At 46.4% G+C, this 25,571-nt stretch overlaps 1 protein-coding gene across 4 annotated transcripts in view; it reads left to right on the top strand.

Annotated features, from left to right (window-relative positions):
- Positions 1–25,571, top strand: part of LOC146817800 (heat shock factor protein 2-like) — a 204,184-nt gene that overhangs the window by 156,513 nt on the left and 22,100 nt on the right. For all 4 annotated transcript variants that reach the window (XM_085611274.1, XM_085611270.1, XM_085611272.1 and 1 more), the window contains 2 exons: positions 15,968–16,043; positions 24,727–24,808. In XM_085611274.1, coding sequence (XP_085467400.1) covers positions 15,968–16,043; positions 24,727–24,808 — 158 coding nt within the window. The remainder of the gene's footprint in view (positions 1–15,967; positions 16,044–24,726; positions 24,809–25,571) is intronic.

The raw sequence follows: 25,571 nt of genomic DNA, 5'->3' as shown, positions 1-25,571 counted from the left end.
CATCTTTAGCATGGATAAACCTAGACTTTTTTAAAATCTCCTTTAAAAATCTGCGTCTTGGGGTTGCATACCAGGGGCATAGAAGTACAAAATGAAGGGTGTCCTGCGGAGACTTATTGTCGCAACCGCAGGCACCCTTCTGCTCAATTGAATGACTAAAACCAGCTGGTTCAGCTAGTAAAAAAGGTAAAAAATTGAGCCTAAAACGTGCCATTAAAAACCTGTCTTGGGCATTATACACAACACATAGGTAAGGTTCAATCCCTGACAAGAGATCTTTGGTCCCAAAAATTTCTCTTAAGGGTCTTCTTGTCCTGTAGGGTAATCCTTGACGGGTTTAGGTACAAATCATTACGGCCCATACTATCCAGGCTAGATTTCACGTAATTCAGCCATGGGATGTTTAGGCTTTTATCCCTCCCTAGACAATCTGTTAGGATCTGTCTGCTTAGTACAGCTTCCGGGTTACACCAAATTTTTAACCACGCCAGGATTGGTCTGAGTTTAATCAGATCCTCTAGATAGGGTCTTCCCAGTTCTCTGTGTGCGATAAAAGCAGGTGTGCAATTAGGGACTTTTAGGATTGAGCGAAAAATTTTGTTTTCTTCCCTCTGCAGTGGGTCAAGGTTTATAAAACCCCATACTTCTGAACCATACGTGACTCTAGAACAACACATCGAGCTATACAGGTTCATTGATTGTTCCGGGGACCAGCGCCCAACTCTCCTCCCATATCCTGCTATTGCCCCTGTTGATGCCGCCAATTTGCCGCATCTTTCCTGTACCAGTGGGGCAAATTTCAGGCCCTCATCGAACAGCACACCTAGATATGAGAAAGATTGCGCCCTGTCTAGCGCGTGATTCCCGATTTTATAAGTAAAGCTGGTCCGGGGTTTGTGACCTGCTGTCATCACATACGATTTTTTTAAATTGACAGACAGGTCTAGCGCACCCATAAATTCAACAAACCCGTCAATTAAAATCTGAAGACTTTTAGGGGTGCGTGCCAAAAGGACCGCGTCGTCTGCATACAGCAGCACCGGGATGTTGCGTGTACCTACCCTTGGAAAGTCTGTTTTTAAATTAATTAAAAATTGTTCTAAACTATTTATATATATATATGGAAAATAAAAAAGGGGCCAGTATGCAACCCTGCCTGACACCACTAGTGCATTTAAAAGGATCAGTCAACCCCCCATCCATGTTATAACGCACTCTGGCAGAGGTCTCTCTGTGCAGTTCCCTCAGAGTGCAAATAATCCCCGGGTCAACCCCTAAATGACTCAACATTAACCAGAGCTTGTTCCTATTTACGTGGTCAAAAGCCGCAGCCAAGTCCATAAATCCCAAGTAAATGGCTTCTTTACTGGCTTTTGTATATTTGGCGACCAATATATAGAGGTTCAGGCATTGGTCGGTAGTGGACCTACCTGACCGAAAGCCATACTGAACATCCGAGATAATATTATTATCCTCAGCCCAATCGATCAGTCTGTTCAGTATGACTCTTCCTAAAATTTTAGCCGGAACGTCTATCAGGGAGATTGGGCGATAACATTGGGGGTTATCTCTGTTACCCTTCTTAAAAATGGGTACTATAATGGCTGACGACCAGGACCTAGGCAAGCCCGCCATAATAGCAGCATTTATTACTCTGGTTAAAATGGGGGCCCATAATTCCACGTTACTCAAAAACAAGTCCGGGGGGGTCCCATCAGGACCCGGGGCTTTGTTTTTAGTTAGTCCCTCTATGCCCAAAACTATTTCTTCCAACGTGAACTCTAGGAACTGTCCCTGCGTAGCCACCCACCTCTCCTCTATACTGTCCCCCTCCCCATGGTTATACAAGCCCTCAAAATACGCTGTCCACTGTTCCGGGAGGATGTTTGTGGCAGCTGAGGGAGATGCTTTGTCCTGAAAACAAGGGGTATTTATTATTTTCCAAAATTCCGTTATATCCCTATTTTCAGAAGCCTCCCTCAAAGCCGCCCACGCTTCCCCCTGCAGCGCGACTTTCCTTCTTTTAAGTTCCTTCTTGTAATTTAGTCTGCACATGTGGACTTTTGGTAGGTCCCTAGGTGGAGCATTCAACACATGAGAAAGAAACTCAAGTGATAAGTGACATGAGTGGTCAAAAAAAGTATTTAATCCTAGCTGGAACACGTGGCAAGAGTATTAGGTAGCGGACTTGTCAAACACATCCAAAGTTCTGACTTATGTAGGTAATTTCTAAGATTCCAAATACCTCATTACCCCGCTTGGAAAGTGTTTACCATTTTGCTCAAGCAAGTGACCATGTGAGTTTGTCAGGATGAAATTTGGGATGAAAGTATCTGAATGGGAAGTTGTGTCCAAGTCAAGATCCCCAAGGGATATCTAGATGTCACAAGTTAAATAGAAAGATATTGCTTACAATGGATAAATCATCACAACTTGAATAAATTAAAGCAATTGTGGGATTCAAAGCCTGCGGGTACCTCTCACATTCACTAATAGAGATTCCTTGAAGGAATGTGGGGTGATTTGTGGGGATGGCAAGCTTACAACTTCTCAAAACTAAAGTGACCTTGTAAGAGTATAAAAAGATTTTGCATAATTTATCAATGAAGAACAAATGTGTCATCCTATTCTTGAAAACCTTCTATCACCATCCGCAGTTTAGAGGATGAGAGTAGATTATGGACTATCTGGAATATTTCACAAATATGGGAGTTTCTGACTCACCAGGAGTCTCAAAGTCTTCAAAGTATGATGAGGGCTTGGTTATCATCAGGAATACAGTAAATACTGGCTTTATGCCAGAGTGTGTTTTGTATCTTTACCATTGCACAGATGTTCATGCCTTGGACAAAGAGGAAATATTCTGCCAATGGTGGGCAGCTGAAGGATCCAAACAACACCAAGGAGAAAAACTGTTAAACTGGCAGCAACAAAGAAATCTGAATAGCTAAGCTATGCAATGGTTACCACTGGAAGCTAAAAGACATTATTTCATCTAAATATATAAAAGTAATACTCGGTCTACATCCGCCCACCTACCCCCCCCCCCCCCCCCCCCCCCACACACACAAACACAGTGCCTTATCCCCCTCCCTCCCACCCAACGCTGTGCTCCCTGCTCCCCAGAGAAAGCTAGTGCTGCACATACAGGCTCCCTGAGATATCTGTCGGAGAATTCTGGCTGGAGTTCCATAAATTGGTATGAATCTCCTTATTGAGTTATGTGTATCATTTATTGACTGTGTGTATGAATCAATCAAACTGCATTTGTAAAGTGCAACACTATCCTCCTAGGGTTATATGGCGCTGTGTCTCAGTCGAAGAGCCATGTCTTGAGTCTTTCTGATGTCTGCCAGCGAGAGAGCTCTACTGCGCGCATCCGCTGCGCGGTTGTGCGGCGGCCTCCAATAATGGTCCTGGTAGGTGGTCCTGGTGGTAATGGGCTCCGGTCAGGGACCGGGAACCAGGCTGCACAGGGACTGCCATGCAGCGCAGGGACACGAACAGCAGGCAGCGCAGAGACAATGGGAAATGTGGGACAACTGGCATCACAGGGACGGGGTCAGCAGGCAGTGTAGGGGCAGGGACAGCAGGTAGCACAAGGTTAGGGGCCGCAGGCAGCGCAAAGTTAGGGGCAGCAGGATGTGCGGGACAGCAGAAAGCACAGGGGCAGCAGGCGGCACAGGGGCAGCAAGCGGCACAGGGACTGGGACAGCAGGCGGTGCTGGGTAGGGACAGCAAGCGTCGCAGATGCAGGGACAACAGGCAGTGCAGTGACAGCAGGCAGCACAGGAACAGCAAGCAGTGCAGAGGCAGCAGGGAGCGCAGGGACAGCAGGCAGTGCAGGGACAGCAGGCAGGGCAGGGACAGCAGGCGGGGCAGGGGGTACAGTACCTTAAGCTAGGGGTCAGATGAAGAGGGGTAGCCCACCCCAGCCTTCTCCGGGCCCTGATGGGCGTGGATAGGCCCGCCGTTGGCCCGGGCTCTACCCGCGCACATCCTGCAAAACGGGAGCCGCAGGTGAGCTTTACCCTGCGCTGGCAGGTGTGAAAAAGTGACTAAAAGCTGGCCCGCCTCCGGGCCTGATTCGAAATCTAGTCCGGTCCGGCTTTCAAGCATGGTCGGGTGGTGGGTCTTGAGGCACTCCCTAGGTGGTGCAGGCAGGAAACAGGAGGGGAGACACTTCCAGCAACGAAAGGTGGATGGCCGCTTCCCCTTTAAATGTCTAACACTTCTCTATAAGCCCAAAGCTGCTCGACCACACTATCCCCTAAAACAGCACCTTGGGATTACTAGAGTGAGCCGCTGTTCACTCTTAAGGGAATACCTGAAATTTTTGCACAGTAAACCTCTTTTTGGGTCCTACACTCCGTTTATTACTGAGCAACTCAGGCGGCTGAGGCCCCAGATGGTGTTTCCAGGTTTAACACAAAGTAAACCTCTTTCTGCTCAAAAAACAAAGATCCAGTGACCAGAGCCTGAGTTTTTTTAGATCTGGCATTCTCCAATATTTTTTTTTTTTTTTTTTTTTTTTTTTTTTTGAAACCTTTATTGCAGAAGTCAAAAGAGATACAAAAATGGGCCTACAACCTTCGGGCCGGCCGCTAGCAAACAATAAGAGCATAGAATACAAGTGGGAAACACACGCTGCAGCGTGAGAGAGATCACAGGAGTTGGAAAGAAAAAACGTTGGCGGCCACACCGTCCGGACCCCCCAGATGGCGGTTCCATTTTTATGTAAGAAATAACAAACAAATCCACAAGGCAGCAAGAAGTCGAAGCAGCAGTATGAGCTCCCCTGGGGAGGACCCTACCGATCCACAGGAAAAGCGGGGGGGGGACAGGCCGGAGCGGAGACAAAGTGGACTCAGTACCCAGAACCAAGGAGACAAGGAGACTAGGGAGAGCATTCTCCAATATTGATGGTGAAATTCAAGCTACTTTGGTAGCAGTGGTGCAGAAGGGACTGGGAGCACCCACTGGACCCTGAGGCTTAACCTATTTCTCTGGATATTTGTTGTTCAGGACAAGCACAGCTTTAAACTGTAATTTCTCCAGGGCTATATGGGTTAGAGAGGTGGTTCGGAAGGATTCAAAATCTGGACAGCCAGCCCCAACTAAAGGGATCAAGAGCCATGCCATTGGTGTAAAAGTTCAGAACTTTCCTGTCTTCTTTCAAGGGGATGGCCAGTTTAGGGCAGTGCCCAGGTAATGTCTGGCTTCTTAGCCAGCTGCGTAACTCCTTTCATGACAGGTCAGCCCAGCTTCACTCACAGGTCACTGCATATGAGTCTCAGACTTCCAGACTTCTCCAAGCCTGAGAAGGAAGAATGCAACCGAGCAGAGGTTCTGTCTTGAGAGGAGCGTTTGATCTGTTGCTGATTGTGATAAGTTGGATTGTTGGTTGAGGGGAGAGGGGGTGTGATCCCTTCTCACGCAACAGCCACAATTCTTGTCAGGTTGAACCGCAAATGAAAAGTAACTAAATTTACCTGTGCTTAACCCTTTGGTAGAGTGACATAAAAGCAGTCAAGCAATGTGTGAAGAATTTATGCAGTAATAAATTGAAAACACAACACAATAAAAGTCACACACCACTTTAGGTACATTTTAATAAATTATTTAACACCAAAACAACAAAGATCCAAGCAGGAAAAACTGAGTTATGAAATGTTAAAGTTTAGAGTGGAAAATAGCTCCTAAACAAATCAAAGCGCCAACCCGGACATCTAGTCGCGTGAGAGTACACTTACCCTGCAGGTACTGCGGACCACACTCTAGCACTGCACCAGGTAACACCTCAGAATGGGGCGCTCCAAAGGAAAAGTACCTGACACCAGCACTACCGGCGCGCAGCAGCTGGAGAAACAGACATCCCTACCCAGCTAACAAACTGTATCCCACCAACCTGGAGGCAAACCCGGTTAAATTAGATCTAATCCTACAGGAGGTGAGAGACACGAGGAGATCTATTGAACAACAACTTGGTTCCCTAACAACTGGTTCTAGCCTCCAGAAGGCAGATCACGCTAAACTTGCTGCCACTGTAAAAGACAAAAAACTCGCCCTGGCAGAAATGCTACCACAGCATAAACAGCATGCAGCGCAAATAACACAATTGCAGCGACAGGTATCCGGGCTCCAGGACAGAGTTGACGACGCTGGAGGGAGAACTTGGTGGAACAATGTCCGAGTCATAGGTCTGCTAGAACGCTGTGAAGTGCCAAATGCTACTAAGTTCATGGAACAATGGTTTAGTGAGTTTGTGGCCCCGGAGGGCTTATTGAATTTCTTCTGCATGGAGAGAGGGCACAGAATCCCCACTGGCAGGCTGACCACTGGCGCTCCACCCAGCCCTTTGATTGCCAGAATATTAAACTTTAGAGACCGGGACATGTTGTTACAGACAGCCAGGGAATGGTCTCAAATTCAATAGGAGAACCAACGGGTGTCACTGTACCCAGACTACACCATGTTAGTGCAGCACAGGCGATCCCTATATCAAGAAATCAAAAAGAAGCTCAGAGCCCTAGACATTATGTACGCTTTACTGTTCCCAGCCCGACTGAAGGTCATTCATGACCAAAAAACACAGTTCTTTGATACCCCAGAAGAAGAGGAAGAATGGCTGGAGATCATGTTCCCACTGACAGAATTTGGGTCCTCCTCGCAAAGCATCTCCTGGACCCCAAGAGGCACTCGGAACCGACAATCACGCCGCAACAAACCAATCAACAAATCCCAAGCCGGGAGCCCAACACCAAAGCAAGCCCAGGAAGGGCGCTGGCAGCGGCAAGCACCATTCGAGACTGCAATCACCTCGCAACCTCTGACTCCTCAGATGATAACACTGTTCACTCCGACTCAGAGAGTAGCCTAGCGTTATTTAGAACTGTGGCACCTCAAACTGCTAATGATTTCCTGGGATAACGTGACACCAGATGGGGAGGTCTGAAGAGCATAGACTGAATACTTTGTAAGGTAACCCAAGCTTAACTGCCGATAGTGGCGCACACAAACCCTTTCTCATTCTCGAATTGGAGATATAGGAAAACACACCTGGTCCGTGCCGCGGCGAGCTCGTATGTCACTCACCTCACTAGCAGGGTCTTTAGAAATCACCCCCTAATGGCGAAAGCAACTACTAACTCGTTAAATGTTCACACTGTTGTGAATCTAGTTTGGACCAGTACAGTTCTAGTGCAGGACCGTATATTCAATGTTATAGTTAGGGGGTTCTTGGAATCTGGCCCACCTCATATACTACACCACATGTTGTCAATTCTGACCCATCCAATGCATAAGCGAAACACATGCAGCAACACGAACACATGCAGGGTATTTATAATATAATCACCTGGTAGTGTGGGGGCTGGGTTCCATACACAAGCGTCATAGAATACATGCGCAGTTGAACAGACGCAAAGCACATGTAGTGTTCATACAGGAGTCCCGCCTCGCTGAAGCAATTGAATTACGCAAGAAATGGAGAGGACAGGTATTCTCCACATCATATTCAGCTCTCGCCACAGGGGCAACAATCTGGGTCAGGAACAGAGTCCCATATAAGGCACTTGAACAACAGACGGACCCACTTGGGAGATACATATTAGTGAGAGGTTCACTGGATGGCACACAGTGCTGGGCTGTCTGTATGCCCCTAATTTTGCACAAGATCCTCATGGGTTTTAACTTGGAATTAGCATGCTGGAAAGCTTACCTGTGGATATTAGGCAGGGATTACAACGCTGACACGGATATAAGCATAGACCGCTCACATCCCCCTATTCAAGGTGCAGGGTCTATAAAACAAGCAGAGGCTCTATGTAGATGGACAGAAGGTTGGACACTGGGGGACGTATTGGAGCCTGAAAAATCCGACCAACAGAGAGTATTTGTTCTTCTCCCCGACCCATCAACTCCATACCTGGATAGATAGAATAATCTGCTCTGTCCTCCTTACTGCACCGATCACACACACCACATACCTAGGTAAGACCTTTTCTGACCACCACCCCTTAGAGATCACCCTAGCCTGGGGCAGAATTCCCATCCCGGTCCCCACCGTGGAAATTATGGCCACAAATGTTGGAAGACTCCGTCTTTCGTAGCATACTGGCAGTGGGTATCACAAACTACTTCACAAAAAACGCTGCTACAGCCTCCACGCCCCACATAGAATGGGATGCGTTCAAAACTGTGATAAGGGGCATAGCCAGAAGCACCACAGCCCGGGCTAGGCAGGAAATATATAATAATCTCAAAACAGTCAAAAACACCATGAATAAATAAGAACAAGAAGCGGTAGGCGACCCCACAAAGACAATGTGTAGGAAGGTGGAATCTGACTATATGGTTGCCCCCAACTTTTTGCCTGGTATTTGAATGGTTTTTGACTAGTCTGGCTGGGATCCTGCTATCCAGGACCCCAACCTATCTGCTTCCTCCCTAAAACTGATGTGAGTACCCTAGGTACATTCCAATTGGATACTGAGGACACCCTACCAGCCCCTTGTAGATGGTACCCTGGGTACCCAGGGCATGGGTCCCTCAGAGGCCTACCAGGGCTGCAGCACTTATTGTGCCACCCTGGGACAGCCATACCAAATGACACCACCAGACCACTACTGTAGTCTGGGTAAGGTGGTGCTTGCACCCCCTTACAGGGATACAGGTACCCTGTATCCCACCTATGTACAACACATGTATTCTCATTGGTCACCCCTCAAGCAGGCCTTGCTAATCCTACAAGGCAGGGTGCTGGGATATGTGTGAGGGGGGACCCCTACCTGAGTAGGGCCCCTCTGCAACCCTCGTAAAAATCATTGCTGGGTTGTTTGTAGTGTAGCCATACCATATACTCTTAACCGCATTATAAGTATATCATGATAGCGTGATAACTTGAGAATGGCTACACAGAACCATATCGTGTTTGGTGTCAAACATGTAGGAATCATACCCCCAGTCCAGCCATGGGCATGAGGGCATGATTCCCCCCTGCTAGAGGGGCGATATGGGAAAAGCGGCAGAATTTAGACACCAATTTAAAAGTGCACACGTATCACAAAATGGATGCTACTCGCCACCCACACAACTCTGGCTGCCTGTTGCTGGGCAAAACCCCAGCCTCGGCAGCTGGACAATAGGGATCCTGTTGCAGGGAGGTGCCAGCACCTTCTCAGACAGGCTATGTGGATTGGAACTGGGTGGGTGCAACATAGGATGCCTTTCAGAGTTGCACGTAGGCTGCTACAGCGCCTACATTCTGCATACACCGCCTGGAACCGGTTCAGGGGCATCCTGCCCCTCGCCCAGGCGGGAAACACACAAAGGGGAGAGGGTGTAGCCACCCTTTCCTGCCTCAACTCCCATTGGTGGACAGTGATCTGGACACTCCCCTAATCTTGTGGATAAAGGTGAATAACGTGTCCCCAGAGAATCAGATTAATCTTGGACTTCACAGACTTGACCTTCGACGAGCTGCTGCCCAGCTGACTGAAGAAATCTCCCTTGGGGTAAAGGAGTTACCCCCCTGCTTGGCAGGCACCTGAAACACTGCAAGTGACCCGGTTGGAACTTCGCTGCTCCTTCGGACATCGAGGACTCCTCTCAACCTTGAGGTGGGTTTCCTAGCATCCCAGAGGCCAGTGAGCGTACCCAGCATGTCTGAGCACCGTGGACCGTGTGGATGCCGAGATCCCCAATACCCCAGGACACCGGCCACCTCTTGCGTAGCACACGACCCTGACCAGTGGGGAAGTTGTGCTTTGGCCCAATATTGAGCCAACCTCTCGGCAGCAATTGTGCCAAAGATCAGCGCCCTAGCTCACTCCGGTGGCCCGTGGGCACCCTTTTACGCACTCCAAATTGCTGCCTTCCGCGGTCCCTTGTCTCTCGACTTGTGGGCCCTAGCGGAGGACAATCTTTACTTTTAAAAGTTCCCCTGGTAGCTCCAGGCCTCGAAGGAGACCTCTCTCAGACCTCGTGGGTCTGCACCAGTAGCTGATTTGTTCATCTTGCGTGGGTTGCGGTTGCCAAGGCTTAGTGGATCCAATCCGGACACTAACACCGCAGCGACCCTCATCCTTCGTGGGACAGTCGCCCTCCAGAAGCTAGCCTTCCCTAAAGCCTCCCGGAGCCCGTGGCTGCAGATCCAAGCTACACCTTTTTCACTTGAAGCACCCGACATTGAAGGGCTCTTTTCCTTGAGCTCCCTGGTCACTGTGCCGTGACTCAGACTCTGTCCCCTCTGCTTTCAGGTTCTTCTCTACAAGATCTACAACCTCATTCTTCACGGCATCATCGACGCTTTTGGCTAGCAGCAGTTTTGTACATTTTCCCATTGAAAATCAGCCCGAAATCGAAAACGACCTATGCACCCGGCTTCCCTGGGGCAGGTAACAGTGGTACCTCGGTACTCCCGTGGTAGTGGGCTCCTCAAAAGCTTAACTCTAAGTTTTTAACTTTGAACTCCTGCTAGAAGTGTCTTTAATCTGTTTAAATCAAACCGCGACATTCTCCATAGCAGCTATTTCCACTGCACCCGCCTCCCGTGGGTCCCCTTCCTCATCACCTGGGGTGGATTCTCAAGGGGCCAGCCCTAGGCATTGTCTGTAGAATTGTCGTGGTTCTTATACCACTTTTTTAATATATGGTTTGGTCCCCCCCTGGGGCCCTGTGATTCCAGTGCTATTTATTGTATCTATAAATGCTTGTTTGAATTGTAACTTTACCTCTAGCCTCATAAAGAGACTTGTGGGATTCTGTTTAGAATAAATACATATATTTTATATATATACCTGTGTGGACTACTCTTTCCTTTGGTCATTCAAGAGGTTATCTATGGTAAAACAATAAGCTTAACACTCCTTCAAGACTTAGCCTGAAGGCTGCTCTCCACAGCTACCACTAGGATAGCTTTCTTTAAAAGGTTGTCTTTTAAGCCTATCACCTTAAGAGTCGAATTGGACTGGTGCAAGGTGGCCACTTTAACTTGTGACCAGCATATGCCAGGCCAACTTCTCACACAATGTCTCTACGGGAGGCACGCTTTAAGCACGCAGAACTGTTGTAAACCGTTAGACAAGTAGATTACAAATCGTGCACCCAGACAAAAAATACCGAGGCCGATTAGGCAGGCACTCTTCTGGCGTGTATAATACAAAACGTGCCTCCCTCTATAACACTATAACAGTATATGAAATAACAACTCTGGAAGAGGAAATTGTGAAAACTCAGCGGTAAATCAACTAGTCTTTTTGCGAATATTATGAATAACTATATCAATCCCCCCCCCCCCCCCCCCCCACAATTAGCGAATGACTCCTTTAATGCATTCCTGGATAACCTAACATTCCCCCAGCTGAATCGAGCAGCCCAACACGACCTATCTGGCCTCATCACTAAAACAAGAAATAAAAGAAGCTATCCGGGATTTACCACGAAATAAGGCCTGGGCCTTGACGGCCTACCAATAGAGTTCTTTGATACCTTCTCGATGCCCTGATCCCGCAACTAGAACAACTATACCAAACGGCATTAGACACGGGGACAATCCCCTCCCCCACAATGCAGGCCTTAGTAATATCTCTCCCTAAGCCGGGTCGTTCGGCATCAGATGTTCCAGGGTACCGGCCATTATCACTCCTTGCTTCCCGAGTACAAAATATTAAGCAAAATCCTATTGCACTACTTACTTCCATACTTACAAAAGTTAATTCACCCAGATCAATGCGGCTTTGTACCAGCGCGGAGCACTTCCTTGAATATCAGGAGACCTTATCACGTAATGGAAACAATTTCTGTAGGCCACCATAATGCCGGCTGCATTACGCTAGACTTAAGACAGGCATTTGACACTCTCAGATGGTACTACATGGTCAGGGCCCTTAAAAAATTTGGCATACCACCAAAATACTTGAAGTGGGTACAACTCCTATACTCAGCCCCTACAGCGAGGGCCCGCACTGGTAGTCTCATCTCACGTGCAAACCCGGTTGGCAGAGGTACACAGCAGGGATGTCCCCTCTCCCCCCTGTTATTTGTGCTTGCGTTAGAACCTTTGGCCATTAAGCTACGGTCATCTGCAGAACAGATGGGCATCAGGCTGGGTAACTCTAGGCATGTGATATCCACCTATGCAGACAACATAATTATTTATGCCAATGACCTGACCAATGCTCTAGAGCCGACTTCGGGGATATTCTCACAATTTGCACAGAACTCGGGCCTCACCATAAACGAGTCAAAGTCTCAAGCCTTTTTCTTGTGCCATGGAGAACATCCAGATGCGATCCAGTTTGGGCAACTCTCCCTCTCTGTAGCGCAGCACACCTTCAAGTACCTGGGCATCCAAATTTATAGAAGTTTGCAAGACTTAATAGAGGGTAACTTAACCAAAGCAATAAGGGCACTCAGATCACAGGTAACCCCTGGACCTCAATGCCTTCTTTACAAACCTGCCAGTATTAATCCCCGCCCCTATATTTAAATCATTAGACACTCTACTATTATTTCTGATATGGGGAACTGGCCGCCGCAGGGTGGGCTTACTAAACTACAATTAGACACAGATAAAGGAGGACTGGGCGCACCTGATCTCCGTGCATATTGTTATGTGAGCCAACCTTAATGGCTGTTGTACTAGCTTGCCGGACGTAATCTGCTCGAATTAGGATACATGGCTCGAGATTTTAACCGAGGTATTCTGCACACACTGCTGTTACCTCGGGCCACATTACCACCATACTGGAGGAAGACGCTGCACTACACATGCCCCCCCCCATATGCAGATAACACACTGCTACTATGTATTCCTACATCCACGGGCCTAATTACTGAACAGAGAATCCTCGCGTGGTCTGAAGGGGGGTCACCACAGTGGGGGCGCTGCTCGACAACGGAACCCTAATGGACCACAAAAATTTCAACAGGCAAAATGAGGTACCAGGTAATCTATATTTAACACATGCTGCAATACTCCACTATGCCAAAAGTCACTGGGCCCCACTTGGGGTGGAACCCCCAGCACACAAACTGGTGCAGGGGATTTATCTAATGGAGGTAGGACGTCACCTTATGAAATGGCTGTATAAAGGCATTAGGGCACGTACAGGGATTCTCCTTACTGACCTCCACAATAAATGGGCTGAGGATCTTGAGAAAGATCTGACCGATAAAGAATGGATTATGATGTTAGAATACCCTCAAAAAAATATCCCGCAATGACAAATTCAAATTCATTTAGTACATGATATTACATAGGGCCTACCGTACCCCTCACCGTTTGCAACGTATGTTTCCGACTACACAACCACCATTGCCCTAAATGCAGGACGGCGGAAGCCGATATCCTACGCATGCTATGGTCATGCCCTGTGCTCACAGAATTTTGGAGAAATGTAGTCTTGAGCATTAGTTCGGTGACAGGCCTACCTGTATGGGAAGCAGCTGGCAGCTGTCTGATGGGTATGACTCGGCGCTCAAAAACACAAAAAGTGAAACTACGCTTCACTGACCTAGCGCTACTTATAGCTAAGCGCTCCATAACAATGCGGTGGAGGTCAGCTAGGTCCCCAACACTTTACACATGGCACAGGGAAGTGGAGAGGTGGGGGAGTGCGGAAAGCGCTGCCATCCAATGGGAGGAAGCCTGGGGTCCACGTAAAAATCCTATATCAATGGACTGGGACCTCGTAATGGAAGCATTCAAGTCACTTGAACCTACACCTGTACCTGCAGCCCAGGAGAAGTAGTTATGACCAACATGCCAGTCCCTGCACAAATCAAACAACCCTAAGAATAATTCTGTTGCGCAACACTACCACACAAACATGAACTGCCCCTGCATGAGATGATGGGGGGCATATGTCGAAGCCGGATGACAAAAATTTGCGCCGAGGTGGGGCCAGCAGATTTGGGAGAGTTGGGTGGGGAGGGAGGGGTAAGTTAAGCAGTTTCAGAATAATGTTAACACACTTGTATAGGTGCCTAGGTAACCGGCTGCAGATACAATCAAACTGACTATGCATTGTACAATATTTTATAAGGTATGCTTAGCTTAACAAATTAAAGCCTTGATCGAATTTTAAATGTAATTATGCTGCATACTACGGTACTATACCTATGTTTGTATAAGATACAAAACTCGAAAAACCCAATAAAGTGTGTGACTGTTAAAAGTTATAGCCGACCACAATGGAGCGCAGGATACATACACAAAGTGCATTGGCTCCTGTCTCTGCATGCCTCCGGACTTCAAAGAAATTTGGGAAGAAAATGTCTGAGAAGATAAAGTTTAGTGTAGCAACGCAGCTGGCGGTGTCCAAGAAGGTGGGGTCATTATCAAGAAGGTGCTGGATTAATTTGCGGTGAAGATTCCTATATTAGGACTTTGTTGCTGTGGAGAAGAACATAGCAGGAGCTGCTTGGAAGTCAGGTCAACCAACGATGCACCTTGGGGGGGATCAATGAGCATGTAGGTTCTGGTCTCCTCTTGGTTCTCAAAGCACATTTTGGGCAAAAAAATGTCTACATCCCAAGTTTTGGATTTGGGCTCTCCCGGCACCTTTAGAACCACTTATAAAGGCCCAGGACTGGAATGGCATCACTTGGAGGGTCAGGTGTCACTTAGTCATGGTCCTGGCACAGTTTCAAGATGGTTGAAGCCATTTCTGTCCCATAAGCTCTGATCAGAAGATCAGCCAGCTAGTCCCTGGAATCACTCTGGAAGTCCTGGCTTCAAGTAAAAGAGCAGGGCAGACCACTGGGGGCTTAGAACAGGACTCAGGCAGCAAAGCAGTCCTTATAGGTGCAGCAGAGCTGTTCTTCTGAAGTACACAGTAGTAGGCAGATCTCTGAGAGTACTTCCGCAGGTCCAGAAAGTTACCTGAAGAGTGGGTCTGTGGGTCCTATTATTTATACCTGATGCCTCCTTTGAAAGCTGAGAAACTTCTGAAGGCTTCCCCTCACAGACGAGTTTGGAATTTCCTGCCTCCCCACCCTGCTACTAGTCTTGTCTGCATGCATAATAGGTAATGTGAAATTCTTTGTGTGAGAAGAGGGCACAGCTCTGACCCCTCTCCCCCCCCCCCCACAGTCCTACCTGAGATGGCTCGTCCAGGCACACCTAGTCCCTCTATTGTGTGGAATATTCAAAGGCCAACTACACCCAGTCATTTCACCCAGGAACAGGCTTCAGGCACAAAATGCTTAGGACAAGAAAACTACAACTTTTTAAAAGTGGCACTTTCTGAATTGTGACTTCAAATCCAACTTTACCATGAAATAGAATTTTAAATTACAATTCCTCATACATCAAACATGATTTTCCTACCTACTCTCAATCAATAGTTATCACTTATTAAATGTAATAAGGAAACCCAATGTTATACTGTGGGAGAAGCAGACCTCACAGTTCTTTGCTGCTGCTTTGATGGTCAAGACATAGTTGATGGAAATTTGCATGGCAGTCACGTGAAAATTCTTGTGTTCATTTTGCAAGCATTAGTGTCAGGATGTGAACGTACAAACAGACCCTTGATCTAATATGTCTCCTGCCTCCCTTGTATCTACTTTTTGGCACTGGTGTTTATAAAATTTCCACATTTTATAGTTTCAACTTCAACTGATTTTACCCTGCCTACTCACTGGTGTTGTATATGAGTTTTATGTATTAAACATCTAATCAAAGATGGTGCTAGCAGGTTTTTACCTTGAATTCCCAGCCTTATCCAAATGGCATAGGAATGAAAGATACACGTCCTGGAGAGCCAAGCTGTACATGCAAGTGTTTTTTTATTATGTGCATAGTAAATAGGGATATCTAGCGAGAGATTGAAGAGGATGTGCACCTCATTTATAGGGTTTCATAAGTCTACTGTTTTCATTTAACTAAAAGGAATAGATTTTGTAGGACATTTACAAGAATTATTACAGACAAATCCATTTGTTTGTGTGTGTTCCTTAGAGCAAATGATCCAGGAAAGGATGAACTACCTGAATCCAAAAAACAACTGAATAAAGATTCTGATATGGATGCTTATGTAAGTAATCATGTCCAATTCCTAGAGACTGAAACTTTTGAACATTGTCATAGTTGCATTTGTCCTTTAGCTGGTTTTATTTGATTGGTTTAGGATTTTAAAGGTAAATTATTGAGGATTATATTCTATTTTTACTTAAAGCCATGAGCCAGCCAAAATCTCTTGATGTCATTTTCCACTAAGAACAAAAGTGCAGAGAGCTAAGGCTATAAACACATCTATAACTCGAAGCACAATCCATAAAAGCCTAATCATTAATTCATGGTATGACCTGACTCCACATCCCCTCTGAAGTGTTGAAAGCTGGAGATCAAGAGCATGGGTATTTGTTATTTATTAATGTATTCTTATGAAGCACACTCAACCCAAAGGTATCAGCGCTCTGTACATAAAACAATTTTGATGCAATGTAGCTCCAAATCACATGGAACAACTGCTATACAATAAAACTAATACATTCAGAGTAGCAAAGCAGGGTGGGCGAGGTGAAGAAGGCGGAAGCAGTAAAACATTGGAAACACGGGACAACAAGAGAAGGCTCATTCTAATGTCTGACAGGCGTTTAAACAAGGAGGGTGAGAATGTGTTGTTAAATAGGGTGCCTAGATTTTAATGAAACTTGCAAAAGTATTAATTGGCAGGAGGGGGGAGAGGAAGTAGAAGGAGATCAAGTGAAACGAAAGGTTAACGTATTGAAAGGGCCTAGATTAGAAAAAAAGTATGTGTAAGAGCCCATTTCAGAGGGCCACAGGGCAAGCAATATTACTGGGCCCAAATTAGTGGTTGAGGCCTTTTTCTTCTGATGTCCCTGGCCTACTGTGGATCCAGAGTAACTTGGCCACGTACTGGGACGCTTCAGCGCTTGACTGTCCATAGTAGCGTTGCTCGAACAATTCAAGGCTTTATGGTGGGAAGTAGAAAGAAGGTGTATGCAGACTTACAAATCAAGCAAGTCCTCCATCCCCAATAAATGACTGTCCAGCCAGATAGTTGCTTTTATGAATAAAGTACTATTTACATACGAACACAAAGTAAAATACAGCCCACAACAAATAATACACACAGTCTTTGTAAGGCTAGCACTCTAGTGTTGTCCAGGTAAATCCATGAGTCCCACCTTCCTGTCTAAGGATGGTGGTTGTTCCACATTCATGTGAGAGAATCATTCGGGTTAGGGCCCACTAAAAAGTAAAAATCTTAGAAGTTCCACTATGGCTTCTTAAAAGTCAAAGTGTCCCAGCACCATAGCACTTTAATTCAGAGCAGAGGCTGTGTGGCCAGGCAATCAGTCTTACCCGCTCTCGATGCAGCTGTGGTCTGGCAGGCCCAGGCACGCGTCAGCTGCCCGGCAGTGACCAGAAGTGTGGATGCTGCAGGAGGCAGCAGGCATCTATGATGCACCTTGTAGGAAGCTGGCTCTGTATACATCACATCACTAGGTGGAAATACTGTTCACAGAGCCCAGGGGTTTCCCAAAAGTGTACAGGGCTCAATGCAAAACCTAAAGTGTTCTATTACTGGTAGTGTAGGCGAGCAGCTTTAGGCCTAACACAGAGGAGTGTAAGACATTAATTGCACACGATAAAAGACACACCACTCAAGAAGGAGATCCAGACCAATTTCATTAAATTATACTTTGTTCTTTATTTTAAGACCCAGGTCTTGATAAAAAATACTTTTCACTTTCAAAAATCGACACTTTTAAACTATTTCACGCTGTTCAGTGTTATCTTATGGGTAAAACAATATTGCGGCTAAACAGCCGAGTATCGAACTTAAAATTTCAGTCTTCGGAGCCAAAGTCAGCAAGGGCCAGGGGTCAGGTAGGTACCAAAACTGCACCACCAGCAGCACAGGGGCGGTCAGATTCAGAGGTCGAAATCGGAGTATGACCCAATGCTTTCCAATGGAGATTAGGTATCTGGGGCCACACTGCTTGCAGATAAGCAAACGGTTAAGGGGCCACGCTTCGGGGGTTAGCACAAGCACAGGGAGGGCCATAAAGCAGCACCAAACATACACCACCAGCGGCACAGGGGCGGCCGGAGACAGGGTGCAAATTTGTCGTTGGGCATCCAGTGTTTTCCAATTCGGATTTTTCTGATGGCAAAGAGGCTGCAGGCGTGGCACCGGAGGTTGCAGGACTAAGACCAACGACAGAAGAAGTAAGTTTGGATTCAGAGGGTCGTAGGGGCACCATCGGTTCAGCTCACCAAGGCCCACGGGCTTCGGGTGCAGGGGTGCCTTTGGACGTCAGAATCTTCTTACCGGAGACAGTCACGGTCGGAGGGAGCCTCTGGATTCACACTGCAGGCGCTGTCATGGAAGGCAAGAGCTCAGCCAATTCTGGACACGAGATCAGGACCACCGCGGAGACTTCACTGCACAGGTGAGCTACTCAGACTTGGGCCGTAGGCATCGGGTGCAGAGGGGGCTGGAGACACTGATCCGCCTGGATCCGGAGTCTTTGGAGTCAGCTTCTTCTGGACAGGTCCAGTGTCCTCGCGATATTAGATTCTTTATTGAAGGCAGCATTCCTCCCAGGGGTTTTTGAGGTTGTGCTACAGACAGGCCGCAGGTTTCCTCTAAGCTGGAGACAGACCGGTAGGGCTTGGGCCAAGGCAGTTGTCTTCTGCTGCAGTGAGTCTTCTTTTCTTAGTAGGTTGTCGCAGATCTGCTTTCTAGGGCTGGGAGAGTATTCACCTAAATACTAAATTTAGGAGGCGTTTTAGGGGAGTAGTAGGTAGGGCCAATGGGCAACTTACCTTGGGTGACTACACCATCTATTATGCCACTCTCCTGTGGGAGGGGGCATAGACCTAGCCCTGACTGGAGGTGTCTCCTCATCTTCAATATGCTGGGGACTGATAGTTGTGCTTCAGTCGCCTCCCCCACCCTAGGGGTGGGGCTGGCAGAGGTGGGCACACCTCCTATTCTTTTGAGTTTTCCCAGCGGTTTTCCTGCCCTTAGTGGGAGTGTAAACCAGGGGCTGCCATCTGCTGCTAGCAGCAGAGAGTGGGGGGTCGCATTACAAAGGCAGCATGCCTTTGAAGCTTCCCTCTCGAGCACTGGCCCGTCCTTGGGGAGGAGATTTGACACCTCTGCCCAGGATGTGCATTGTTTCTGGTCCAAGAGAGCAGAGATTCTTCACCCATCGGTCCAGAAACGTGTGTGTGTGGCAGGCTGCCTAAAGCCAGTCAGTGCCCACACTAGGGTGGTAGGTTTTCAGGGGGCACCTTTGAGGTGCCCTTTGAGTACATGTTTTAATAAATCTCACACTGGCATCACTGTGGATTTATTACAAGGAGCTGTTTGGTACCAAACTCTCCTGGGTTCAGTGAAGCCATCATGGTGCTCTGTAACCTGAGGTGTCAAGTTCCCAGGCCTTGTACTCTCAATGGCTTCACTGCCACTTACAATATTAGTGAATAGACTCTACTACTGTCGGGTCATAAAACTGCCCAGGAGCAATGGCCCTCTTCTTGTCACATTGTTACACCAGGGCAACAACTCTTATCTTCTGTAGCCCCCACGTGGCCTACAGGGGGCTCGAACAGTAGCACACAGGCGGCCCTATTGGTGCATCAGTCCCCAATCTTCACTGCAGCCCCCACTTGACATAACAGGGTCGTAAGCAGCAGCACTTGGGCGGATGGCCCGATCACTGCAACGGTCCTCAATTTTCACCGCAGCCACCATATGGCATATGGGGGTCATGATCTGTAGCATTCGGACAGAAGGCCCAATCGGTGCAATGGTCCTCAACAGGGAAACTAAATCTCAAACTCTGCTTCAGAGATTCACTCATTAGAATCACCACTGGACCTCACTTCCTCCAGGTGCTTTCCTTCTCCTCCTAGGGTCCTCTGTTATCAGCAGAAGATGCTGGTGCTGCCAGTTCCAGAGGAGTTTATTCTTCTGGGTGATGTCCCCTCACCCAGTGGGGCGACTAGCAGAGTTTAGTCCCCAGTCCTGGTCACTACAGGCAAATGTCATGGTGAGCTTGTCCAAGCTGATATACAGCTCCAGTTTGACAATTTTGGGAGGCTCAAGCTCTTCTTTTTATAATCCATTTCCAGACACAGATGTGATTTAGTATCTTAGTCTTTGAAGTTCGTGATGTGGACTTTGGAGTGCCCACTACTGTGTCCTCTCCTTTGTCCAGGAAGCAGTCTGTCAATGCAAACCCAATAGCCCTAAACACAAACCATGGCAGTGACTAGAAGATCATACTTAGATATCAACCTCAATTATATCAAAAGTTTACCAAGGCCTCAGCCCTATTATTTATAATTCCTTTATCAGCCCTATCTCCTTTCTGAGATGTGCCCAGGCCCCAATGAACATTAACCTTTTCAGAATCAAAGAACCCTTTTGAAGTGCACAAGAGAGTCTGGCTCTCCCTTCTGTGTCCCACCCAGCTCTCAGAATGCATGCAATCCACAAATCTGTCTGAGATGGCTCTTTCACCTCCACATGCCTCGCCAAGGCCCTGGGGTTCCAATATGCAACTCTCAGGCCTCTGTTTACTGTAGCATACACAGGCACACATACATTACAAAACGCACACACAATTACGCATGCATTGCACAGTGCTAATAACTAATATGATGTAGGTCAAGGACGAGAGGAACTTTACATAAGTGGGCCTGAAGGCCTCACTCCAATGAGAGAGGTGGAAAAAGGCCTATACACTTACTGATCACTTTCACACAAAACACAGCATGCTACCTCCACTGCCCTCATGCTACTGAACTCTGGACACAGGCAATAGCCCTTTAACACTATCAGGGTAACACTTCCTGCGCCCCTTCTGTGTTGACAAGACCACAGTCCATGAAACAGCCTACGTCATGGCTCACACACATGAGCAGTACTCGCCTGTGATGAAAAATCAGTACCAAGGATCGAGATACTGCTGCAGCTGGTGCACTTTGAGCAGGAGTGCACGTCCACTGCTGTGTTAAGGAATTTTCTGCACCAACAGTATGTCAAGTTCAAACTGATGTATAAAGATGTTTGTCTAACAGAAATGTCCCTTTCCACAAAAAGTGATTAAGGACTTCAATTTTGATTGAAAGCAAGTTTCAAATTGTAGTTGCAGTACCAGAGAAGGCTTGAGTTGACACTTTTTACATTTTTTAATTTTTTGCACTCCAGAGTTTGAGTCTATAGTAATTTTCTGCTGCCAACAGATCATTTGATGTTTGACAGTAGGTATCCAAGTTTGTTCAGAAATAATGGCTTGTAACTAAAATATGCAGTGTTAAATATTATTCTAACTTCAAGTAGGAGCCTGTGAAAGTCTTTTAATACTGAGGACATGTGATTGATTGGACCACGGTGCAACTGCAGCCCTGACCCTCCTTGACCTGTCTCTCACCACAACTTGATCAGCAGACTCCATCACATAAGATTCCAGGGTGACGCCCTCAAATGAATCTCCTCATACCTCACCAGAAGAACCCAGAGAATCCGTCTCCCACCATTCACCTCGAAATCCAACAAGATCGTATGCGGTTGCCCCCCCCCCCCCCAAGCACTGTCCCTCAACACACCCACTGCAGCACGTACAGGTCCCCCCTAGCCAACACAATCAGATCACACAGACTCAATATCATCTACCACGCTGGTGATGCCCCGCTCATCCACTCGCTGTCAGAAGACCCCTCCACTGCCAGAGCCAGCTTCTATAGATGCATTGTGAGCATTGTAAATTGGAGGAAGGACAACTGTCTCAAGCTCAACACCGACAAGATGTTATTTCTGGAAACAACAACTCGCCAAGGAACAACGCATGGTGGCCTGTTGAACTCTGCCCTGACAGACCACGCCCGCAACCTCAGCATTGTCCTGTACAGCAAGCTATCTTTGAAGAAACAGGTTAACACAGTCTCATCCTCCTTTTTCCACACCCTACGCATGTTCCATAAGATCTTCAGGTGGATCGTTATCAACACCGGAAAGACTGTCACACATGCCCTAGTAACCAGCAGGCTGGACTACAGGAACACACACTACATAGTAATCACCACCTGCCTCCTGACAAGACTGCAGACAATACAAAACTTTGCAGAAATACTCATCCTCGACCTCCCCAGACAGACCCACTTCCATCCCCTCCTCAAGAAGTTACACTGGCGCTCTCTATCCAGATGAGATGTCAGTTCACCCACGCCTACAAAGCCCTGCACAACGAGGGACTAGCATACATCAACAAAAGCATAACTTTCCACCCACCTACCAGACACCTACGATCTGTCAGCCTCTCCCCTGCTAACACCTGAGGACGCTTCTTCTCTCATCTAGCAGCAAAACCTTGAAAAGACCTGCCCCTGCACGTCAGGACCGCTTCTTTTGCTCAGGAAAGCACTCAAGACCTGGTTATTCGAATGAACAGATGACCATCAAGCAATTAGCTTCTCTAGAACCTTGAGACCCTCACTAGGACCTTGTTTTGGATGGTGCAGCAGTCGCAGTGGCACAGGGACCAACAGCTCTCGGCAACCCTCTGAACACCCATTACTGCTAAGTGTTACCACTAAGCAAGCAGTCGCAAGCGCAGTTACCTTGCAGGCACTAGGGCCATGATTTGGATGGTTTAGCAGCTGCAGTGGCACAGGGGCCAAAAGCTCTAGGGCTCCCTCTGAACACCTATTAGTGCTACATGTCACCACTGAGCACGCAGTCCCAAGCGCAGTCGCCTTTCAGGCACTAGGACCATGATTTGGATGATGCAGCAGGTGCAGTGGCACAGGGCCTAAAAGCTCTAGGCAACCCACTGAGCACCGATTATTGCGATGTTTCCACTAAGCAAGCAGTCAGAGTTCATTATTGGCTCTTTTGTAACCGTTGCACCCATTGGACTTTTTTGTCTACCTACAACTTATGTTACATTCAGTGCATTTATATGGCACATTTTCACAGTTTTTGTATGGTCCTAAAATGCTTCTGAATCTGGACACACTAACACCATGGCACGAGCATTCTCGATTCAATAACATTAGCACTTCAGCCATTGTAAACACTATATAAATACTTATAACTTACCGTAGGGCATTCCATCCCAAGCATTAGCAAAGCCAATAGATCTCACCCATGCGAGATCTATTGGCTTTGTCAATATTTTTTTAGACATATACAGTTGCGCTAGCTTCAGTGCAGCATAACAGAAAAGTTTTTTTTTTTTAATGCTACAACGCGTACGACACTGGCTGTGTCATGCAACTTTTTTACATTACTTACAGCCATTTGCAACATAGCTAAAAAACATTAGCAAAGCCAATAAATCTCACATAGGCAAGGCCTATTGGCTTCAACAAAGCTTATTGTTTTATCTGTACATGCAGACTCTTTCCAAATTACTTCAGACAGGACCCTGTTTTTACATGTACATAACACCCAGTTCCTATTTGGCCAGTCACAAAGTGCGCAATCGAGAAAAAAAACAGTCATGATCCAAAGGCTCTGGCCATTACACAGTGGTGAATGTCAGCCATTTTTATGGAGCTCAATCTAACCTAACAAAACTCTTACTAACAAGATAGACAGTACTGGATGGAGCAATGAGCCTGGCCTCTTCTTATGGGCCCATTGCTTCATCCTGCTACATCAGTTTGTAACCTTAATATTAAATTGATTTAGATACAGTATGGACTCTCATGTTGCCAGGAGTTAAAATAATACTCCCCTGCATTGGAACACATTTGAACATTCCTGTGGTGAATGCCCAATTCAGTCCTGATTAAACAGTGCAGATTTTATCTATCTTACCTCCAGTAAAGACTTTCTGTCATGTTGTACTAGTGCAGAATGCAGCAACCCTGCTGGTCATCAGGCTCCAAAGATGAGCACATTTCCCCAGTTATCAAATCTCTTCACTACCTTCCATCTATATCGGGGTCTGTTTCACAACTAGGACAGTTGTGCAAACAGCTTTACATCAAAAGACCACTGAATTTGTGTTTTCTAATTTGGAGTGAGACACCCAAAATCGAGTGTTGCACTCTAACCAATCTCCTCGTGTGGTCCCTAGATGTGACAAAAGGTGATAGATCTTTTTTCCACCACTGTAGTCAAAGTCTGCAATGCTTTGACCCTCACTTTAGATGTTGAGGCAAATCGGAAAAATTATAGAAACTTATTGAACACCTAACTTCATAATCAATATCTTCTAATAGCTTCTTTCCCCCCCAGGTTTAAGGGGGTTGTGTTTTAGCCAGCTCCAAGAAGCCAAAAAACGAGCGCACTATATTGCATAAATAAAACCTAATAATCTGTCTGTGCCTTGACAATATCTGTAGTCACTGTTGAAAGTCCTATGACATTAATTACTTCATTTTGCAGTTTCAAAATGGTACTTTTAAAGGCACTCTTTTCTAAAATATTCAGAACCCCCCGCCCCTCTCCCCCAAAAATCACTGCCTTTGATGTCTTTCAGCAACACTTGCTGAAGTTCTGAATATTATATTTCGGCTATTAACATGTAACATGTCGAACGGCACACACGTTGGAGAAAACACTATTTTGGCACCACTTGAACGATTGCATAGTTGTAAAATTGTTTTACCTTCTTTGGTTTCCACTACGTCTGCTACAAGAGTCATTGAGTTTTATTCCAACTCGAGTGTAACATAAATATTTTATTAAAAGAAAGTTATTTGATGTGCTTTTGTGATCCTAGGAGGGTGATGATGGATTGGACATCAGTGAATTTGATGAAATAGAAGATCAAGATGATAGCAGGACCTCTTCCAGCGGTTTTGGTAGGAGAGTGTAATTTTACTATGATATTAATAACATTTTATTGACCTTGTACAGGATAACAGAAAAATAAGAAATAGATAAGGTTATTTACAAACGGTCCACATTCATGTTTTACAAACTTAAAGTAATCTATTCAGTTGGTAGCTCTTGAGAGAGCTGTAGGGACCTTCACTACATAATAACAACAATTTAGTAATAAAAAGAAAAAGTGAGCAAGTGTCTAGGTGAGTATACATCAGTCTGTTGCATACACTTGTCATCAAGTGGGATCTGACTATAATAATTGAAAGGTGAAAACAGCAATGTTGGCATCGACCAAAGAGTTGGTCTGAAATCAGACCTCTAATGACTGTGACTGTAGCCACATGTTCCAGTTTCTTTCATGCTCATCAAGTTCACTTGTGCATGTACTAACAGATGTGGCAGTTCATATGTTGGGGAAAATTACCTTTAGAAATTAGAGACAAACTGATGTATTCAGGGCTGTGTTGTTTCTCCACCGTTGTGGCAGGTCACTACAAAAGAATCTTTATGGGGGAGAATGTTCATATGATCACCATGGTGAAAGCTACACCCCCACAGGGCGAGGGCTCTCCTCTAACTGAAGGTTCATGTGAATACTCTATGGTCCACGGATGAGAAATATGGCAGTTACTTAGTGGTTTCTATAATTTGACTTTTGCACAGTGAATTAAACAATCAGTACATACACACAAACATATAGTTAAAACAACTAACCAAAATGTAAAATTTGAAAACATA

This window comes from Triturus cristatus, chromosome 6, assembly GCF_964204655.1.
Source record: "Triturus cristatus chromosome 6, aTriCri1.1, whole genome shotgun sequence".
In the NCBI taxonomy this organism is placed as follows: domain Eukaryota; kingdom Metazoa; phylum Chordata; class Amphibia; order Caudata; family Salamandridae; genus Triturus; species Triturus cristatus.
This window is presented reverse-complemented; position numbering and strand designations above follow the sequence as displayed.